The 19,087-nt window shown below is 48.7% G+C and overlaps 1 protein-coding gene across 8 annotated transcripts in view; it reads left to right on the top strand.

Moving 5' to 3' along the window:
• The window catches only part of CNKSR2 (connector enhancer of kinase suppressor of Ras 2), a 246,863-nt gene that overhangs the window by 53,337 nt on the left and 174,439 nt on the right, over positions 1–19,087 (top strand). For all 8 annotated transcript variants that reach the window (XM_068144773.1, XM_068144776.1, XM_068144771.1 and 5 more), the window contains exon 3: positions 5,131–5,333. In XM_068144773.1, coding sequence (XP_068000874.1) covers positions 5,131–5,333 — 203 coding nt within the window. The remainder of the gene's footprint in view (positions 1–5,130; positions 5,334–19,087) is intronic.

A 19,087-nucleotide genomic window follows, 5' to 3' on the forward strand; every position in this document is an offset into this window, starting at 1 on the left:
AGAAAGAGCAAAGGGTGGGCCTGTGCTGTCCATCTCAGTAAAGTCTCCCTGAGCTGCCATTCTGCCATGCACTGCTCTGACAGTATCACAGGACATCAGAGGTTGGAAGGGATCTCCAAAGGTCATCCATTCCAACACCCAGCAGTCAGCGGGGACATCCTCCACTAGATCAGGTTGCCCAGAACCTTGTCCAGCCTCACCTTGAATATCTCCAGGGATGGGGCCCCAACCACCTCCCTGGGCAACCTGTCCCAGTGTTCCATCACCCTCATGGTGCAGAACTGGTTCCTAACATCCAATCTAAATCTGCTCTTCTCTCATTACAAACCATTGCCTCTCCTCCTGTCCCTGCAGGCCTTCGCAAACGGTCCCTCTGCAGCCTTCTTGTAGCCCCTTCAGCTACTGGAAGGCTGCTCTTAGGTCTCACTGAAGCCTTCTCTTCTCCAGGCTGAACAACCTCAGTTCCTTCAGCCTGTCCTTGTAGCAGAGATGTTCCAGACCCCATGAGCATGAAACAGAGTCTGCTTTAAAAACCTCAAACAAAAGCAGTTTTTGCTTTGCACAACTTGCAGCTTTCCATACTGATTTCATGCTACATATTTCAATCTGCTGTGGCTGCACAGGAATTTCTCCTGGAGTGTGCATTTGCATCTGTAAAGCTAGAAGGATGCAGCAGATGAAATATAGTTGTTATTTGGCAGAGAAAACATTGGTGTGCACTAACAGCATGAAATTACTCAGCATTTAGCACTAACACAAAACATTTATGTGCAAATGAGTGTTTAAAAATAGCCCTGCTTAACCCATGAATGATTGCATCCTTCTGCAGAATTATGCCTCTTATCTTAATTTCATCTTCATGCCACTCCTCACACAGAAATCCTTTCCTTTGCCCTTGTCACTAGTCGGATCTTGAACCTAGTTTTGTCAGTAACAGTGAATTTGTGAAGTCTCTTCCTCCCCTGTGCTGCTGGTAGAAGGCTGGGCTGGCAGAGGACCTAGATTGCTTCTCCAACTAGCAGCCAGGCACTAGTGGTGTCCCCCAGGGATCAGTGCTGGGCCCCATCCTATTCCATATCTTTACTGATGATCTGGAGGAGGGCATTGAGTCCATCAGCAGTAAGTTTGCAGATGACACCAAGCTGGGGGCAGGAGTTGATCTGTTAGAGGGCAGGAGGGCTCTGCAGAGGGATCTTGCCAGGCTGGACAGATGGGCAGAGTCCAAGGGCATGAGACTGAACACATCTAAGTGCTGGGTTCTACACTTTGGCCACAACAACCCCAGGCAGTGCTACAGGCTGGGGTCAGAGTGGCTGGAGAGCGGCCAGGCAGAAAGTGACCTGGGGGTACTGGTTGACAGTAGGCTGAACATGAGCCAGCAGTGTGCCCAGGTGGCCAAGAAGGCCAAGGGCATCCTGGCCTGCATCAGGAAGAGTGTGGCCAGCAGGAGCAGAGAAGTCATTGTGCCCTGTGCTCAGCCCTGCTTAGGCCACACTTTGAGTCCTGTGTCCAGTTCTGGGCCCCTCAGTTTAGGAAAGATGTTGAGTTGCTGGAAGGTGTCCAGAGAAGTACAACAAGGCTGGGGAGAGGTCTGGAGCACAGCCCTGTGAGGAGAGGCTGAGGGAGCTGGGGTTGCTTAGCCTGGAGAAGAGGAGGCTCAGGGGAGACCTTATTGCTCTCTACAACTACCTGAAAGGAGGTTGTAGGCAGGTGAGGATTGGTCTCTTCTCCCAGGCACCCAGCACCAGAACAAGAGGACACAGTCTCAAGCTACACCCGGGGAGGTTTAGGCTGGATGTGAGGAAGAAGTTCTTCATACAAAGTGAGATTGGCCATTGGAATGTGCTGCCCAGTGGGGTGGTGGAGTCACCATCCCTGGAGGTGTTTAAAAAGAGCCTGGATGAGGCACTTGGTGCCCTGGTTTTGATTAGAGGGTGTTGGGTGATAGGTTGGACTTGGTGATCTTGAAGGTCTTTTCCTACCTGGTTTAACTGTATTCTGTAAATAAAATAAAGGCAAGAGTCATCAGTGGTGAATTAGAGCTGCGGCTTGTCAGCATGTGAAGAGAAGAGCTACAATTCGTCACTCACACTGTCATGTGAAGCCACAGAAAAGTAATTAGCAGGTAAAATATCTATTAAAAGCTCCCACCACCCTTTAGTTTGAACTCCTGCTGGCAAGATAATACTCTGTGTAGCTTAGCTTCATCAAGTTCTCATTCTGTGATTGCCAGAAGAGACTCCATTAGAGCTGTTGGAGTTGAGGTGGGGTGTCTCTGAAGAGGCTCTTGCTCTGTGGCCTCTTGTTGAGCCAGCAGATGCATAGACTTGCATCAACACTTGTGTTCTCTCCAAGCATGCAGAGGTTTCTTTGTGGTTCTTTCAGGGACTGTGAGTTTAGAAATGATTAAGGCAGTAGAATATCTTCCTTTTGAGGAGAGGGTGAGGAAGCTGAGGCTCTCCAGCTTGGAGCAGAGGAGCCTGAGGGGTGAAGTGGGGAAGTGGAGCTTGAAGGGTGACCTCATTCATGTTTATAAAGATGTGAGGACTGATTGTCAGGAAGACAGAGCCAGGCTCTTCTTGATGATGCTCAATGACAGGACAAGAGGCAATGGGGGGAAGTTGAAGCATAAGAAATTCTGTGGAAACATGAGGGAAAATGTTTTCCCCTTTGAGGATGACAGAGCCCTGGAGCAGGCTGCCCTGGGGGATTGTGGAGTCTCCTTCCTTGGAGGTACTCAAAACCCACTTGGATGAGTTCCTGTGTGATCTGCTCTAGGTGCTCCTGCTCTGGCAGGGGGGGTTGGCCTGGATGAGCTTTTGAGGTCCCTTCCAGTCCCTGATGTTCTGTGATTCTGATTTTTGGCTAAAGAATGCATAACTTGGGTTAGTGCTGATTAAATGCAGGGCAGGGGAAAACAAAACCTTGTCATCTTTGCCTGCAATTATCTTCTTATGGTGCTTGGAAATAAATGCAGTGTGTTTCTAAGAAAAAACACCCTGTTAATAGTATATAAACACATTTAAAGTATGCTTATGCTTGGGGTTTTTTACTGGAGCAAGCTGTTTTACAATATGAGAGGATGCAACTCTTTGTTCAGTTTAATTGTGGGCCAGAAATATTAATGATAAACAGTGTGGGGATTTATTGAGCTTGGCTGCTCTTTTAGGATCCTTCTACTCTAAGGCTGCCCACAGGTACCCAAAAATATCACAGTCTCACAGTACATTAGAGCTTGGAAGGGCCCTCCAGAGATCATCCAGTCCAACCCCCCTGCCAGAGCAGGAGCACCCAGGGTTAGTCTGCACAGAAATGCATCCAGGTGGGTTTGGAAAGTCTCCAGAGAAAGAAACTCCACAACCTCTCTGGGCAGCCTGCTCCAGGGTTGGTCACCCTCACTGTAAAGAAGTTTCTCCTCATGTTGAGCTGAAGCCTTCTATGTTCAAGCCTGTACCTGCTGTTCCTTGTCTTACTACTGGGCACCGCCCAAAAGAACTTGGCCCTCTCCGCTTGACACCCACCCCTCAGATATTGACAGGCATTGATCAGATCCTTTCTCAGCCTTCTCTTCTCCAGAATAAACAGCCCCAGGGCTCTCAGTCTCTCTTCACAGGGGTGATGCTCAAGTCCCCTAATCATCCTCCTGGCTCTCTGTTGGACTCTCTCCAGCAGGTCTCTGTCTCTCTTGAACTGGGGAGCCCCAAACTGGACACAGTATTGCAGGTGTGGTCTCAGCAGGGCGGAGTAGAAGGGGAGAAGAACCTCCCTAGCCCTGCTGGCCACACTTTTCTTGCTGCACCCCAGGATCCCATTGGCTCTGTTGGCCATAAGGGCACATTGCTGTCCCATGGAGAACTTCTGCCTGAATTTTGTCTCTGTATTTTCCATGCCTGGCTTTGTCTGTCTCATAATACATGTGGATGCTTTACTGAAATAAGTGTCATTCCTCATCTAAGACTGAATTTTGTGTAGCTTAGATGTTACATTTACCCCTCACTGTTTTTTTACAATAAAGATCAGACGCATTTGATGAATACCTGTGAGAACAGGCTCTGTATCTGCTAACATTGTCTCTGTCCATGCTGAGGCTTCAGCTGGAATATTGTGTCCAGTTCTGGGCCTCTCAACTCAAGAAGGACCTCAGGGAAATGTCTGAGAGAGTCCAGCACAGAGCCACAAAGATGCTGAAGGCAATAGAACATCTTCCTTACAAGGAGAGACTGAGGGAGCTGAGGGCTCTTTATCGTGGAGAGGAGTAGCCTGAGGGCTGCCCTTGTTGCTGTTGATAAAGATGTGCAGGGCAGTGTCAGGAGGATGGAGCCAGACTCTGCTCAGGGATGTGCAATGACAGGCTAAGGGGCACTGGGTGCCAGCTGGAACAGAGGAGGTTCCATGGAAACAGAAGGGAAAACTTTTTCCTTGTGAGGATGCCAGAGGCCTGGAACAGGCTACCCAGAGGAGTTGTGAAGTCTCCTTTTCTGGAGACTTTCCAAACCTCTCTGGATATGTTCCTGTGTGACCTGTGCTGGATTCTATGGTCCTGCTCTGGCAGGGGGGTTGGACTCGATGATCTCCAGAGGTATCTTCCAACCCCTAACATCCTGTGTTCCTGTGATCCATCCTCCTGATGTAAGAAATTGAACATGAGGAGTCCTGTGGGCAACCTGTGGTTCATGGTTGTTGCCCTTTGTGTCCAGAGGAGCTGGGCACCAGTATGGGTGGGTGTCATGTTGCTGTCCTGCCTGTGGTGGGGCTTTGGTTTGGCTGATCTGTAAGGCTTTTGGTGTGACCTGTCTTTCACCCAGAACAGCTCTCATCTGTCTCTTGTCCTGTGAATTTTGCCAAAATTAGGATGCTCAAGATTGGGGAGCCATGGCTGGAAAGCTGTCTGGCAGAAAGGGACCTGGGGGTGCTAATGGACAAGCAGCTGAAGAGGAGCCAGCAGTGTGCCCAGCTGGCCAAGAAAGCCAATGGGTCTCTTCCAACCTGGTTTATTCTATTCTATTAATCATTAGGGAGGGTTAAGTTTTGAATCCAGAGAGCAGCTTTGCTCCTCTCAGGACATCGTTTTCAGCTGCAGTGCTAACTTGCTTTTCTTTCTCCTTTTGGTTTTGTTTCTTTTCAATGCAGAACTATGGTTTGGAAACAGAAAATCTGAAAACCCTTTCTCACAAGCTGAATGCATCTGCCAAGAACCTGCAGAACTTCATCACAGGGAGGCGGAGGAGCGGCCACTACGATGGCAGGACCAGCCGCAAGCTGCCCAACGATTTTCTCACCTCCGTGGTGGATCTGATTGGAGCAGCTAAAAGTCTCCTGGCTTGGTTGGACAGGTAAAAAAAAATCTCCCACATGTGTCACTGGTAACCAGACCATACAGGTGCACAAACACCAAACATCCTTCCAACAACTGTAATGCATCCATTGAAATAGAAGCAGAATTCGTTTGTGGCAGCCAAGAAAGCCAAAGGCATCCTGGCTGGGGTCAGAAATGCTGTGTCCAGCAGGAGCAGGGAGGGGATTGTCCCCTGGGACTCAGCTCTGGTGAGGCCACACCTTGAGTGTTGTGTCCAGTTTTGGGCACCTCAGTACAAGAGAGATGTGGAGGTGCTGGAGCCAGGGCAGAAGAGGGCAAGGAAGCTGTGAAGGGCCTGGAGAATAAATCTGATGAAGAGCAACTGAAGGAGCTGGGGGTGGATAGTTTGGAAAAGAGAAGGCTGAGAGGAGAGACCTCCTTGCTGTCTACAACTACCTGAAAGGACCTTGTGGAGAGGCTGGTGCTGGTCTCTTCCCACAGGTAATTAGTGATAGAACAAGAGGGAATGGCCTCAAGCTGTGACTGGGTAGGTTTATACTGGACATCAGGAAAAAAATTTCCTTGCCAGAGTGGTCTTGGCACAGGCTGCCCAGGGAGGTGGTGGAGTCCCCAAGCCTGGATGTGTTTCAAGGTGGTTTGGATGTGGTGCTTGTGGCTGTGGTTTAGGGGTGACCCTTGTAGAGTAGGGTTAATGGTTGGACTTGGTGATCCTGAGGGTGTCTTCCAACCTGAATGTTTTTGTGGTTCTGTGATTCCCATGGGACAGTTGTAGCAGTCTGTGGTAGTTTTAGGCTGTGCCTTTCCCAAGTATGATCTTTGTGCAGTTCTTGAAATCCAACAGAATTTTTTGAGCTCACTGCTTGTGGGGTTTGTTGTATTCCATTCTCCTGAGGAAAGCTGGCTTCTGTCCCATCAATGATTTCCATGTGAAAGGTTTGTGTGGCATGAACCTTTTCCATTCCTTAAGCTGAACTGCAAACAAGGCAACCAACAGCAGAACAAGAGGACACAGTCTCATGCTGTGCCAGGGGAAGTTTAGGCTGGAGGTGAGGAGAAAGTTCTTCCCAGAAAGGGTAATTGGCCATTGGGATGTGCTGCCCAGGGAGGTGGTGGAGTCACCATCCCTGGCAGTGTTCAGTGAAGGCTTGGATGTGGCACTTGGAGCCATGGTGTAGTTGTCAGGAGGTGTTAGGTAATAGGTTGGACTTGATGTCCTCTGAGGTCTTTTCCAACCTGGTTGATTCTATGATTCTTTTGTTGGATAGATTGCAGCTACCACTGCTGCTTCAGTTCTCCTCCTCTCTTCTTTCCCTATCCTTTCCCCAACTTTAAAAAACAGAGGACCTAAAGTCACAGGAAGTTAGGGGTTGGAAGGGACCTCTGGAGTTCATCACATTGGATGAGCTGTTCAGTGCTTTCTAGGAAGACGACCATTATGCAAGGCACACAACAAAGAAAGCATCAAAACTAGTTTGGCTTCAGATTCAAATGTTCAATTGTTTACTAAATTCCAACCAAAACAGAGGCCTTGTGTTACACAAAGGACTGGCAAGCAATAGCCTTGGACTGGAAGTTGGATGGGGTGAAAAAATAGAACTGTTTTATTCTCCCCTTCTAATCCAGAATGGAGTCACCATCTTGGGTGATCAAAGCTGCACAGGAGGTGTGCAACAAAGCTAAAGGTAGAATTTGAGTAAGAATTTTAACCTTCAGGCTTGCCCTTGTTCTTTTGTACCAAGGAAATCAATGGTGCCAACTGATCTCTCTAAAATAGCTGTGTTGTGGGTGGTTTTAATGTCACAGGATCACAGGATGGTAGGGGTTGGAAGGGGCCTCTGGAGATTGAGTCCAACCCCCATGCCAGAGCAGGACCATAGAATCCAGCACAGGCCACGCAGGACACATCCAGGCAGACCTTGAGAGTCTCACAGGGTGTTAGGGGTTGGAAGAGACCTCTGAAGATTGTCAAGTCAACGCCCCCCTGCCAGAGCAGGAGCATAGGATCCAGCACAGGTCACACAGGAACAGGAAAGTCTCCAGAGTAGGAGACTCCACAACCTCTCTGGGCAGCCTCTTCCAGTGCTCTGTGACCCTTACAGTGACGAAGATCCTCCTCATGCTGAGGTGCAACCTCCTGTGCTGTAAGTCTGGCTCCTGAATTTCTGTTGGGATGTTCAACATTGGCTGTGCAGAGAATCAAGACAAATCTGACGGAGAGAGTTAAGCACTGAGAGTTGATAAACTGGGAATATATATTTAGCTCTGCCTCTAGTTTCTGATCACATGGAGGACCTGGAGGCCTCAGGTTTTCTCCATGCAAATCATCTTGGAAAACATCAGCATATCATTATGGGCTTTGAAACAGTGGAGAGCAATGTTCTTTTGTGTGGGCAGATCAGTGTTTGTCACTTCTTTCTGTTTAGAAATAACCTTGATGAGGGTTTTTTTTCTGTCCTCACTGGGGATGTGGTTCATGGATAAAGACTCAGTCACAAAGATGAGATTTTTTTTTCCCCAGTGTTTATTTATTTATAAGTTTTCCCCAGAAAATGGCCTGGTATTAAAACTTCCACACATATTTGTTGAATGTGTTGCAAAGCAATGTGGGTTTGGCACCGTAATATGAACCTGGTAGTTGAGCTTCTGGAAGAAAGTAGTTGATCCTAAGGAAACATTCACCTGCAGTACTGTGTCCAGCTCTGGAGCCCTCAGTGCAGGAAGGACATGGGCCTGATGGAGTAGGTCCAGAGGAGGGCCACAAAAATGATCAGGGGGTTGGAGCGCCTCTGCTGTGAGGACAGGCTGAGGGAGCTGGGGGTGTTCAGCCTGGAGAAGAGAAGGCTTTGGGGAGACCTAAGAGCAGCCTTCCAGTACCTGAAGCCTGGAGAAGAGGAGGCTCAGGGGAGACCTTCTTGCTCTCTACAGCTACCTGAAGGGAGGTTGTAGCCAGGTGGGGGTTGGTCTCTTCTCCCAGGCAACCAGCACCAGAACAAGAGGACACAGTCTCAAGCTGTGCCAGGGGAGGTTTAGTCTGGAGGTGAGGAGGAAGTTCTTCACAGAGAGAGTTGTTAGCCATTAGAATATGCTGCCCAGGGAGGTGGTGGAGTCACCGTCCCTGGAGGCATTCAAGAGGAGATTGGATGTGGCACTTGGTGCCATGATCATGTCATGAGGTCTTGGGTGACAGGTTGGACTTGATGATCTTTGAGATCTTTTCCAACCTTGTTGATTCTATGATTTTAAGAGGGCTACGGGAAGGATGGAGAGAGACTGTTTGCAAGGGCCTGCAGGGACAGGATGAGAGACAATGGTTTGAAATGAGAGCAGAGCAGATTTAGGTTGGAACCAGTTCAGCACCATGAGGGTGCTGGAACACTGCAACAAGTTGCCCAGGGAGGTAGTTGAGGAGGCCGCAGCCCTGGAGATCTTCATGGTGAGTCTGGTCAAGGTTCTGGGCAATCTGATCTAGTGGAGGATATCCCTGCTGACTTCTGCAGGGGGGTTGGACTGGATGAGCTGTGAAGGTCCCTTCCAACCCAAAGCATTCTGTGATTCCATGATCTGCATGTGAGCAATAGTGTGTTAACTGTAGCATATTGTGATGTGCCCAAATGATGAACTGCTAGTAGGAAGAGAAAAAGCCAGTCTGTGAAGTTTGTTGGTAGCTCAGAAGTGTATTGAGAATTCTCTTCTATGCCAGAGACAGGTCACAGTATCACAGTATAACTTAGGTTGGAAAGGACCTCGAGGATCATCGAGTCCAACCTATCAACACAGACCCCATGACTAGACCATGGCACCAAGTGCCACGTCCAATCTCCCCTTGAACGCCTCCAGGGTCGATGACTCAACCACCTCCCTGGGCAACCCATTCCAATGACAAACTACTCGCTCGGTGAAGAACTTTCTCCTCACCTCAAGTCTGAACCTCCCCTGGCACAGCTTGAGACTGTGTCCCCTTGTTCTGGTGCTGGTTGCCTGGGAGAAGAGGCCAACCCCTTCCTGGCTACAACCACCTTTCAGGTAGTTGTAGAGGGCAATGAGGTCACCCCTGAGCCTTCTCTTCTCCAGGCTAAACAATCCCAGCTCCCTCAGCCTCTCCTCATAGGGCTTGTGCTCAAGGCCTCTCCCCAGCCTTGTTGCCCTTCTCTGGACACGTTCAAGAGTCTCAATGTTCTTCTTAAACTAAGAGGCCCAGAAATGGACACAGTACTCAAGGTGCGGCCTAACCAAAGCAGAGTACAGGGGCACAGGTCTGCTGGCAGATTTTAGTGTTGGTAGGGATGGATCTCTAAAGCTTTTCTGGCATTTTCACAGAGTCACAGAATTGTCAGGGTTGGAAGGGACCTCAAGGATCATCCAGTTCCACCCCCCTGCCATGGGCAGGGACACCTCACACTATCACTACAGCAGGTTGCTCACAGCCACATTCAGCCTGGCTGCAAAAACCTCCAGGGATGAGGCTTCCACCACCTCCCTGGGCAACCTGTGCTAGTGTTCACCACCCCCAGTCCTATCACTCCCTGACACCCTCAAAAGTCCCTCCCCAGCTTTCTTGTTCATATACTGGAAGGCCACAATTAGTTGTCCTTGAAGCCTTCTCTTCTCCAGACTGAACAGTCCCAACTCTCGCAGTCTGTTCTCATAGCAGAGCAGCTCCAGCCCTCTGCTCATCCTCATGGGCCTTCTCTGGACACATTCCAGCACCTCCAGATTCTTCCTGTAATAGAGGCTCCAGAACTGGACACAGTGCTCCAGGTGTGGTCTCATCAGATCAGAGTAGAGGGGGAGAATCACCTCCCTCGACCTGCTGGCTGTGCTTCTCTTGCTGCAACCACTTTTGAAGACTTTCCTGATTTGTGGGTTTTCTCTTTAGGTTTATTCTTCCTTCTTTCTGAAGTCCCCCAGGTTAGGACGAAAGCATGCCAATGACTGCATTTTTTTTGCAGGAGATTGGAACATCTGGAGATCAATAGGATTCTCCTTATTATACTCCTCCTAAGAAGCTACTGGAGCCACTAGAGGGAGATAGATTTTAAATGTCAAGTATTTAACATCAGGAACATGGATTGAATTTCATTCTGCACAGTTGTCACTTCTACATCTGGGCCCCAAATCTTACTGTGTGTCTGTTTTGGTTGGTTTCTAACATCAGTTCCATCTCTGGGGTTCAAAGGAGGGGGAGAGCAAACTATTAGGAGTAATAAAGTGGCTATTAGAGTTATTCACACAGAATCACAGAATGTTAGGGGCTGGAAGGGACCTCTAAAGATCATCCAGTCCAACTCCCTGCCAAAGCAGGAGCACCTAGAGTAGGTTACACAGGAACACATCCAGGTGGGTTTGGAATGTCTCCAGCGAAGGAGACTCCACAACCTCTCTGGGCAGCCTGCTCCAGGACTCTGGCACCCTCACAGTGAAGAAGTTCCTCTTCATGTTGAGGTGGAACTCCCTGTGTCCTAGTTTGTCTCAGCTGCCCCTTGTCCTATTATTGGACATCCCTGAGCAGAGCCTGGCTCTGTCCTCCCCACACCTGCCCTGCACATCTTTATCCCCAGCAATGAGGTCACCCCTCGGGCTCCTCTGCTCCAAGCTGAAGAGTCCCAGCTCTGTCAGCCTGGCCTCAGCAGGGAGATATTCCACTCCTTTCATCTCTTCTTGTGTAGTATTTTTCAAGATGCTGCATCTAGCAGCATCTCCAACTTCCATAGAAATGCAGTGGTGTGGATTTTGTGTAGGGAGTGGATTTTATGTGTAGGGAATGGTGATGGCTCCATACAAATTCACAGAGTGTTAGGGGCAGGAATGGACCTGGAAAGCTCATCCAGTCCAACCTCCTGCCAGAGCAGGAGCACCTAGAGCAGGTCACACAGGAACACATCCAGGTGGGCCTTGAATATCTCCAGAGAGGGAGACTCCACAACCCCTCTGGGCAACCTGTTCTAATGTTCTGTTACCCTTTGTGCACCCAATTGTGCTTCACTTGCAGCTCCAGCACATTCTCAAACATTGGAATGTTCTGCCCAGGGCAGTGCTGGAGTCATCATCCTTGGGGGTGTTCAAGCAGTGTGTGGAGCTGGTGCTTGGGGACATGGTTTAGTGTTGACCCTTCAGTGCTGGGTTGAAGGTTGGACTGGATGAGCTTTGGGGTCTCTTCCAGCCAGATATATTCTGTGAAAGAAAACTTTTATGTGTGTTTCCAGGCTTCCTGCTCTTCATAGGTCACAGGATGTTAGGGGTTGGAAGGGCCCTCCAAAGGTCGCCCAGTCCAACCCCTCTGCCACAGCAGGAGCGTAGAATCCAGCACAGGTCGCACAGGAACACATCCAGACAGGCCTTGAAAGTCTCCAGAGGAGGAGACTCCACAACCCCTCTGGGGAGCCTGTTCTAGTGCTCTGTGACCCTCACAGTGAAGAAATTCCTCCTCATGGTGAGGTGGAGCCTCCTGTGCCTACTCTGTAGTGCTTGGGCCATGTTATCTGAAGCAAGGACTTCTCATGCCACTTACTTAGTGCCGCATGGAGAAGAATGTTTTGGATCTTAGCAAATGACACTGTGTAAGCTAGAAACATGGACTCAGAGCCTAGGAGGGAGGAAGTGATGGTTGTTCTTAAGAGTTTTAATTGTCTTCATTAAAGAAACAGCTAAGGTAATGTGGTAATTAATTTGGCAATTAAGAATTGAAGAAAATATAATCACCCTCCCATGAGATAACTCCTCCAGCATTTGGTGTCTGATGTTGTGGTTTGGATTTTAATGGTCATGAATTAGGATTTGTCAGGGGAACACTGGATTATTTTTGATATGGTTTTAGTGTGCTGTTTGACTCAGCCATCTGTGTGGGCAGTGTGATTCCATATGCCTCGCACAGCAGCTCTCTTGTATCCCACCCTGGTGCTCTGCCCCTTTTTGGAAATAAACTTCTGCTGCAGATTACTCTGAAGCCTAAGGAGCAGAAACAAAGAGATCTTGTGGATATAGATATTTCTTTCTTTTGTATTCAAGGCTTTCAGCTCTGTGGCCAGAGGAAAGCTGGGAGGCTGACAAATGTGCACCAGGCTGATTAATTTGCCACTGCTGATCTCTGGATACATGAGACATGAACAAATTGGAGCAAGAAGGTGAACAAAAAGCCAATCTGGAGCCAGAGATTGTTGGCCATGTAGACAGGAGTAAAAAAATGTAACATTTCAGAGTAGAATCATAGATTCAGAGATTTGTTAGGGTTGGCAGGGACTTCAAGGATCATCCAGTTCCAACCCCCGTGCCATGGGCAGGGACACCTCACACTACAGCAGGTTGCTCACAGCCACATCCAGCCTGGCCTTCAAAACCTCCAGGGATGAGGCTGCCATCACCTTCCTGGGCAACCTGTGCCAGTGTCTCACCACCCTCATGAGGAAGAACTTCTTCCTAACATCCAATATGAATCCACCCACTTCTAGTTTTGCACAGTACCACAGTACATTAGAGGTTGGAAGAGACCTCCAGAGATCATCCGGTCCAACCCCCCTGCCAGAGCAGGAGCACCCAGGGTAGTCTGCACAGGAATGCATCCAGGTGGGTTTGGAAAGTCTCCACAGAAGGAGACTCCACAACCTCTCTGGGCAGCCTGCTCCAGGGCTCTGGCATCCTCACTGTAGAGAAGTTTCTCCTCATGTTGAGCTGAAACCTTCTCTGTTCAAGCTTGAACCTGTTGTTTCTTGTCTCATTACTGTGCACCACCCAAAAGAGCTTGGCCCCCTCCACTTGACACCCACCCCTCAGATATTGATAGGCATTGATCAGATCCCCTCTCAGCCTTCTCTTCTCCACACTAAACAGCCCCAGGCCTCTCAGTCTCTCTTCACAGGGGAGATGCTCAAGTCCCTTAATCATCCTCCTGGCTCTCTGTTGGACTCTCTCCAGCAGGTCTCTGTCTCTCTTGAACTGGGCAGCCCCAGACTGGACACAGTATTGCAGGTGTGGTCTCAGCAGGGCAGAGCAGTGAGGGAGAAGAACCTCCCTAGCCCTGCTGGCCACACTTTTCTTGCTGCACCCCAGTAAAAAGAAGCACTCATTAGGAGCATTGTGCTTGGCCATTTGCAAGCCCATAACTTCTTCCTGACAAAGAAAGTGTCGCTGGTTTAGAGTCTCCTTGGGAAGAGACTTCATTACAGTCTGGGTAGCTGCTCTTAGTTGTTGCTTGGCCTGAACGGGGTAAACGTAGTTTGCATGCAAGAAGTTGGGGAAAAACCCAAACTGAATGCTCAAAGAAAGGGCGTCCGTGGAGTTTAGCAGCTCTTTAGTCACCATACAAATAATGCACTTTCTGTCGATTGCTTTTCAATGTTAAGCCTGTCAACCTTCCTGCCTTTCCTTTATGCACTTTCCCTTTATGCTCGTGTGATTGGTATGCCTAGCCCAGCAGCCAGTGCTGCCCAGGAATGCTATGGTACTTAACCCTATTGTGCTGCAGCAACAGCTGTAAATGGTTAACAGAGCTCTCATTTAAAGAATCCCTTCTTTTCAGGAGGGTAAAATTCTCTAGTGTGGCGAGAGTCAGGAATAGATTGCCCAGAGGGAGGTGTTCAAGGCCAGATTGGGTGAGGCCTTGAACAACCAAGTCTAGCTGAGAGACATTCCTGTCCATGGCAGGGGGGTTGTAGTAGGGGATCTTTGCTTGGTTACATGGTTTAGGGGTGAACTTTGTAGAGTAGGGTTATCTGTTGGGCTTGGTGACCCCAGAGGGTCTGTTCCAACCTGAATGTTTCTGTGATTCTGTGATCTGTGAAGTCCCTTTCAACCTAAGCCATTCTATGATCAATTTAAGGACATTCCTCCCTGTTTCTAGGCAAAGCAGTTCCATCAGAAGTACCAAAGAAATGTTTGTTTCCTGAGAGAGTGAAGCCATAGATCTTAGATGGATTTGGCACAAATAGACGTGGAGCTGTTTGGGACATGCAGATTTTTGAGCTGGCTGTGATGACTTCTGAAGACTGAGTTATAATCCTGATTAGGTTACACAGAACCACAGAATGTTAGGGGTTGGAAGGGACCTCAGAAGATAGAATAGAATAGAATTAACCAGATTGGGAAAGACCTATGAGATCATGGAGTCCAACCTATCATCCAGCACCATCTAATCAACTGAACCATGGCACCAAGCACACCATCCAGTCTCTTCCTAAACACCTGCAGGGATGGTGACTCCACCACCTCCCTGGGCAGCACATTCCAATGGCCAATTACTCTTTCTGGGGAGAACTTCTTCCTAACATCCAGCCTAAATCTTCCCTGGTGCAGCTTGAGACTCTGTCCTCTTGTTGTGGTGCTGGTTGCCTGGGAGAAGAGACAACCCCCACCTGGCTACAACCTCCCTTCAGGTAGTTGTAGACAGCAATGAGTTCTCCCCTGAGCTTTCTCTTCTCCAGGCTAAATACCCCCAGCTCCTTCAGCCTCTCCTCACAGGTTTGTGCTCCAGACCCCTCCCCAGCTTTGTTGCCCTTCTCTGGACACCTTCCAGCAGCTCAACATCTTTCTTGAATTGAGGAGCCCAGAACTGGACACAGGACTCAAGGTGTGGCCTAAGCAGTGCTGAGCACAGGGCAGAATGACTTCCCTGCTCCTGCTGGCCACACTGTTCCTGATGCAGGCCAGGATGCCATTGGCCTTCTTGGCCACCTGGGCACACTGCTGGCTCATGTTCATCCTACTGTCAACCAGTACCCCCAGGTCCCTTTCTGCCTGGCTGCTTTCCAGCCATTCTGACCCCAGCCTGTAGCCAGTGCAAGCCCCCTTGCCAGAGCACGATACCTGTCTCTAAAAAATTTGTGACTATTATGCTTAATCTAACTGCTCTGAGGATGTTTTCCCTTGTTAGGATGCTCAAATAAATAGGATAGTGATTTTTAAGGCCCTCAGAATGTCTGTTGTTTACAAACCAAGCTCAGAATTACAGCTAGTGGTGAAATATGATTAACTTCTATTTTGGGGCAATGCTTTTACTTAGCAGCAGTCTGCATTTGTCCAACCTGCAAGTTTTTGGAGTGAAATAGTTATTTCTGTGTCATTCTATGATTTTATGATTTCCCCCATGCCAAATGTTTCATCACAGAGTATTAGGGAGCTGGAAGTGACTTCAAAGGGTCATCCAGTCCAACCCCCCTGCCAGAGCAGGAGCACCTAGAGCAGGTCACACAGCGATGCATCCAGATGGGTTTTGAATGTCTCCAATGAGGGAGACTCCACAAAGAAGCTGGATGAGGAGACAAAAGCATATGGGACTGAAAATGTTAGTAATGTAGAAACACTGAGTGTGTGCATCTCTTCCACAATACATATCTGGGAAGGAAGAATAAACTGCAGCAATACAGGTTGGGAGGTGATCTGCTGGAGAGCAGCCCTGGGGAGAAGGACCTGGGAGTGCTGGTGGGCAGCAAGTTCTGCATGGGACAGCAATGTGCCCTGGTGGCCAAGAAGGCCAATGGGGTCCTGGGGTGCATTGAGAGGAGTGTGTCCAGCAGATCCAGGGAGGTTCTCCTCTGCCTCCTCTACTCTGTCATGGTGAGACATCACCTGGAATACTGCATGCAGTTCTGGGCTCCCCAGTTCAGGAGGGACAGGGATCTGCTGGAGAGAGTCCAAGGGAGGGCTGCAAGGATGCTGAAGGGACTGGAGACTGCCTGGTGAGGAGAGGCTGAGAGCCCTGGGGCTGGTTAGTCTGGAGAGGAGAAGATTGAGAGGGGATTTAATCAATGTCTATCAATATCTGAGGGCTGGGGGTCAAGAGGGAGGGGACAGGCTCTGCTCAGTTGCACCCTGGAATAGGACAAGGGCTAATGGTTGTAAGCTGCAGCACAGGAGGTTCCAGCTCAACGTGAGGAGCTACTTCTTTTATGTGAGGGTCACAGAGCACTGGAACATGCTGCCCAGAGAGGTTGTGGAGTCTCCTTCTCTGGAGACTTTCCAGCCCTGTCTGGATGTGTTCATCTGTGACCTGTGCTGGATTCTGTGCTCCTGCTCTGGCAGGGGGATTGGGCTTGATGATATTTGGAGGTCCCTTCCAACCCCTAACATCCTGTGATATTTTTTCAGTTGCTTGTGAAGGGTTTTCCTTCATGTCCAATCAGTATTGTGCATATTAATGTCTACTGAATCACATTATTTCTTCATTGTGTGAGGTAATTAGCTGTGGCATATCGATGTGGCTGCTTTTTTTGATACCAGGCCTTCAGGGTTGCTTAATTAATTAATGCTAGATAAATTTTGTTTTCACTCTGAAAGATGTTAATTAGGTCTCAGCTCATAAAAGTGAGTGTGACATCATGTGCATGTGGGTTACAGCCCACATTACATCTCTGAACTATGAACTTGTTTATACATCTTGCATTATTTATCTCAAACATTGCATTGGAAGGTGTTGAAAGAACCAGTAGCCATGCCTGGTATGTTGGGGAAACCCTTATATCCTGCAAATTACAGTCTTGAAGTGAATTGACTTCAAAGTGATAAAGTAATAATGTTGAAATAAGCATCCATTATGATTTTTTTCCCTTTTGTTTGGTGTGGTTTGGGTCTTTTTTCCTCTGAATGAGGTATTTAGAAGCTCATCATTGGGCCATGAGATTGAGCGGTGGGCTGGAGCACTTCTATGGAGACAGATTGAGGGTGTTGGGGCTGTTTAGTCAGGAGAGGAGAAGGCTCTGAGGAGACCTAATTGTGGCCTTCCAGTATCTGAAGGGGGCTCCAAGAAAGCTGGGGAGGGACTTTTGAGGGTGTCAGGGAGTGAGCGATAGGACTGGGGGGGATGGAACAAAACTAGAAATGGGTAGATTCAGTTTGGATGTTAGGAAGAAGTTGTTGCCCATGAGGGTGGTGAGAGACTGGCAGAGGTTGCCCAGGGAGGTGGTGGAAGCCTCATGCCTGGAGGTTTTTGCAGCCAGGCTGGCTGTAGCTGTGAGCAACCTGCTGTAGTGTGAGGTGTCCCTACTCCATGGTAGGGGGGTTGGAACTGGCTGATCCTTGAGGGCCCTTCCAAATCTGACAATTCTATGGTTCTGTGCTGGAATCTGGTTCATAATGTAGGTTAGCATAGTGAAGAAAATAACAAGTTCCTACTTTCCCAGCTGCAGCATGACCACAAAACATGTCTGACCTCAATTGCTCTTGAAACTTATTACCCACCCATTTGTGGTGGTGGTGGTTTGAAGATGGCTGATGGGTTCAAATGTTGGAAAGGAGAAGGCAGAAGAAAAAATGAGAATAAGGGCAAAGCCACCCAGCATCTGTGAGAGCAGAAGGGTTGATGTGATTGCATAAATCTCCTGCCCTTAAGGAGGAAGAAAAAGAACAGAAAGAGGAAATGCAGCAGAGCCCTGGAAGAGGGAATGAATGGAAAGAGCATCTGGTGAGATAGGTGTGCTGTGGAGTTATGACAGTGCTTTCATGTGGGTGTTGCAGAGGAGGAGAATCCCAGGGAGATTTGGAAGGAAGAGCAAATGAATTCCAAGAGAAACTGAGTGAAAAGGTTTCCAGGAGCAAGGAAATATATGTTGGAAAAGGCTTTGGAAAAGACTGAGAGAGATGAGTCAAGGAGACACTGAGATCAGTGTCACAACAGCAAGTAGGGCAACACAGAGCCCCAGGCCAAGGCATTTATTTGGTTCTTTAACTTGAAGCATGGAACAGTTTGTGTTGGGAAGGGTCTCCAAAGGTCATCTAGTCCAAACCCCCTGCAGTCAGCAGGGACATCCTCTACTAGATCATAGAATTATTAGGGTGAGAAGGGACTTCAGGTGTGGTGTTCTAAAAAGGCTTGGATGTGGCACTTGGAGCCATGGTTTTGTTGTCAGGAGGTATTAAGTATTAGGTAATAGGTTGGACTTGATGATCTCTGAGGTGTTTTCTAGCCTGGTTGATTCTAAGGATCATCCAGTTCCAACCCCCCTGCCATGGGCAGGGACACCTCACACTACAGCAGGTTGCTCACAGCCACATCCAGCCTGGCTGCAAAAACCTCTAGGGATGAGGCTTCCACCACCTCCCTGGGCAACCTGTTGCAGTGCTCCACCATCCCCATGGGGAAGAACTTCTTCCTAACATCCAGGCTAAATCTGCTAATTTCAAACCATTTCCTCTCATGCTATCACTGCGGGCCTTTGGAAGCAGTCCCTCTGCAGCCTTCTTCTGTAGTCCCTTTCAGGTGCTGGACTTGGGAGTGCTGACTTGGACAGCAGCACCTGTTGAAACTTGCAGTTCTTCTTAGGGAGTTCTCTTTATCTCTTTACTGGTGCTGCAGGAGGTGTCTGAGACTCGAAGGTCCAAGGGGCTGCAAAAGATGTGACTTTGAGAGGAAAGAGTAGAAATAGGAAGCTGATAGAAATGGGTCAGCCAAGCCAGAGTTGTTATTTTTTGTCACAAGAAGTGATCCAATGAAACCAGGAATTCCTCTTAGTTGGTATTTCCAACTGGGTCTCTTATGAAATCCAATCAGTGATCCTACAGTGAAGCTTCTGTTTACATTTTGATTGACACTGCTGTCATGTTCACAGGATCACAGGATGCTAGGGGTTGGAAAGGATCTCTGGAGATCATCAAGCCCAACCCCCCTGCCAGAGCAGGACCATGGAATCCAGCACAGGTTGCACAGGAACACATCCAGATGGCTCTTGAATGTCACACCAAGTCTTGCTGGGCTTGCACTGTTGAACCTGAAGCTTGGGGTGTGATATCAAAACACATTTCTTTTGGGAGTAAATATTTCAAGAGGCCCTTACCATTTCCCCAGCT

The sequence above is a fragment of the Melanerpes formicivorus genome, unplaced genomic scaffold (genome assembly GCF_026170545.1).
Source record: "Melanerpes formicivorus ecotype bairdi unplaced genomic scaffold, bMelFor1.0.p_v2 SCAF_11, whole genome shotgun sequence".
Classification (NCBI taxonomy): Eukaryota; Metazoa; Chordata; class Aves; order Piciformes; family Picidae; genus Melanerpes; species Melanerpes formicivorus.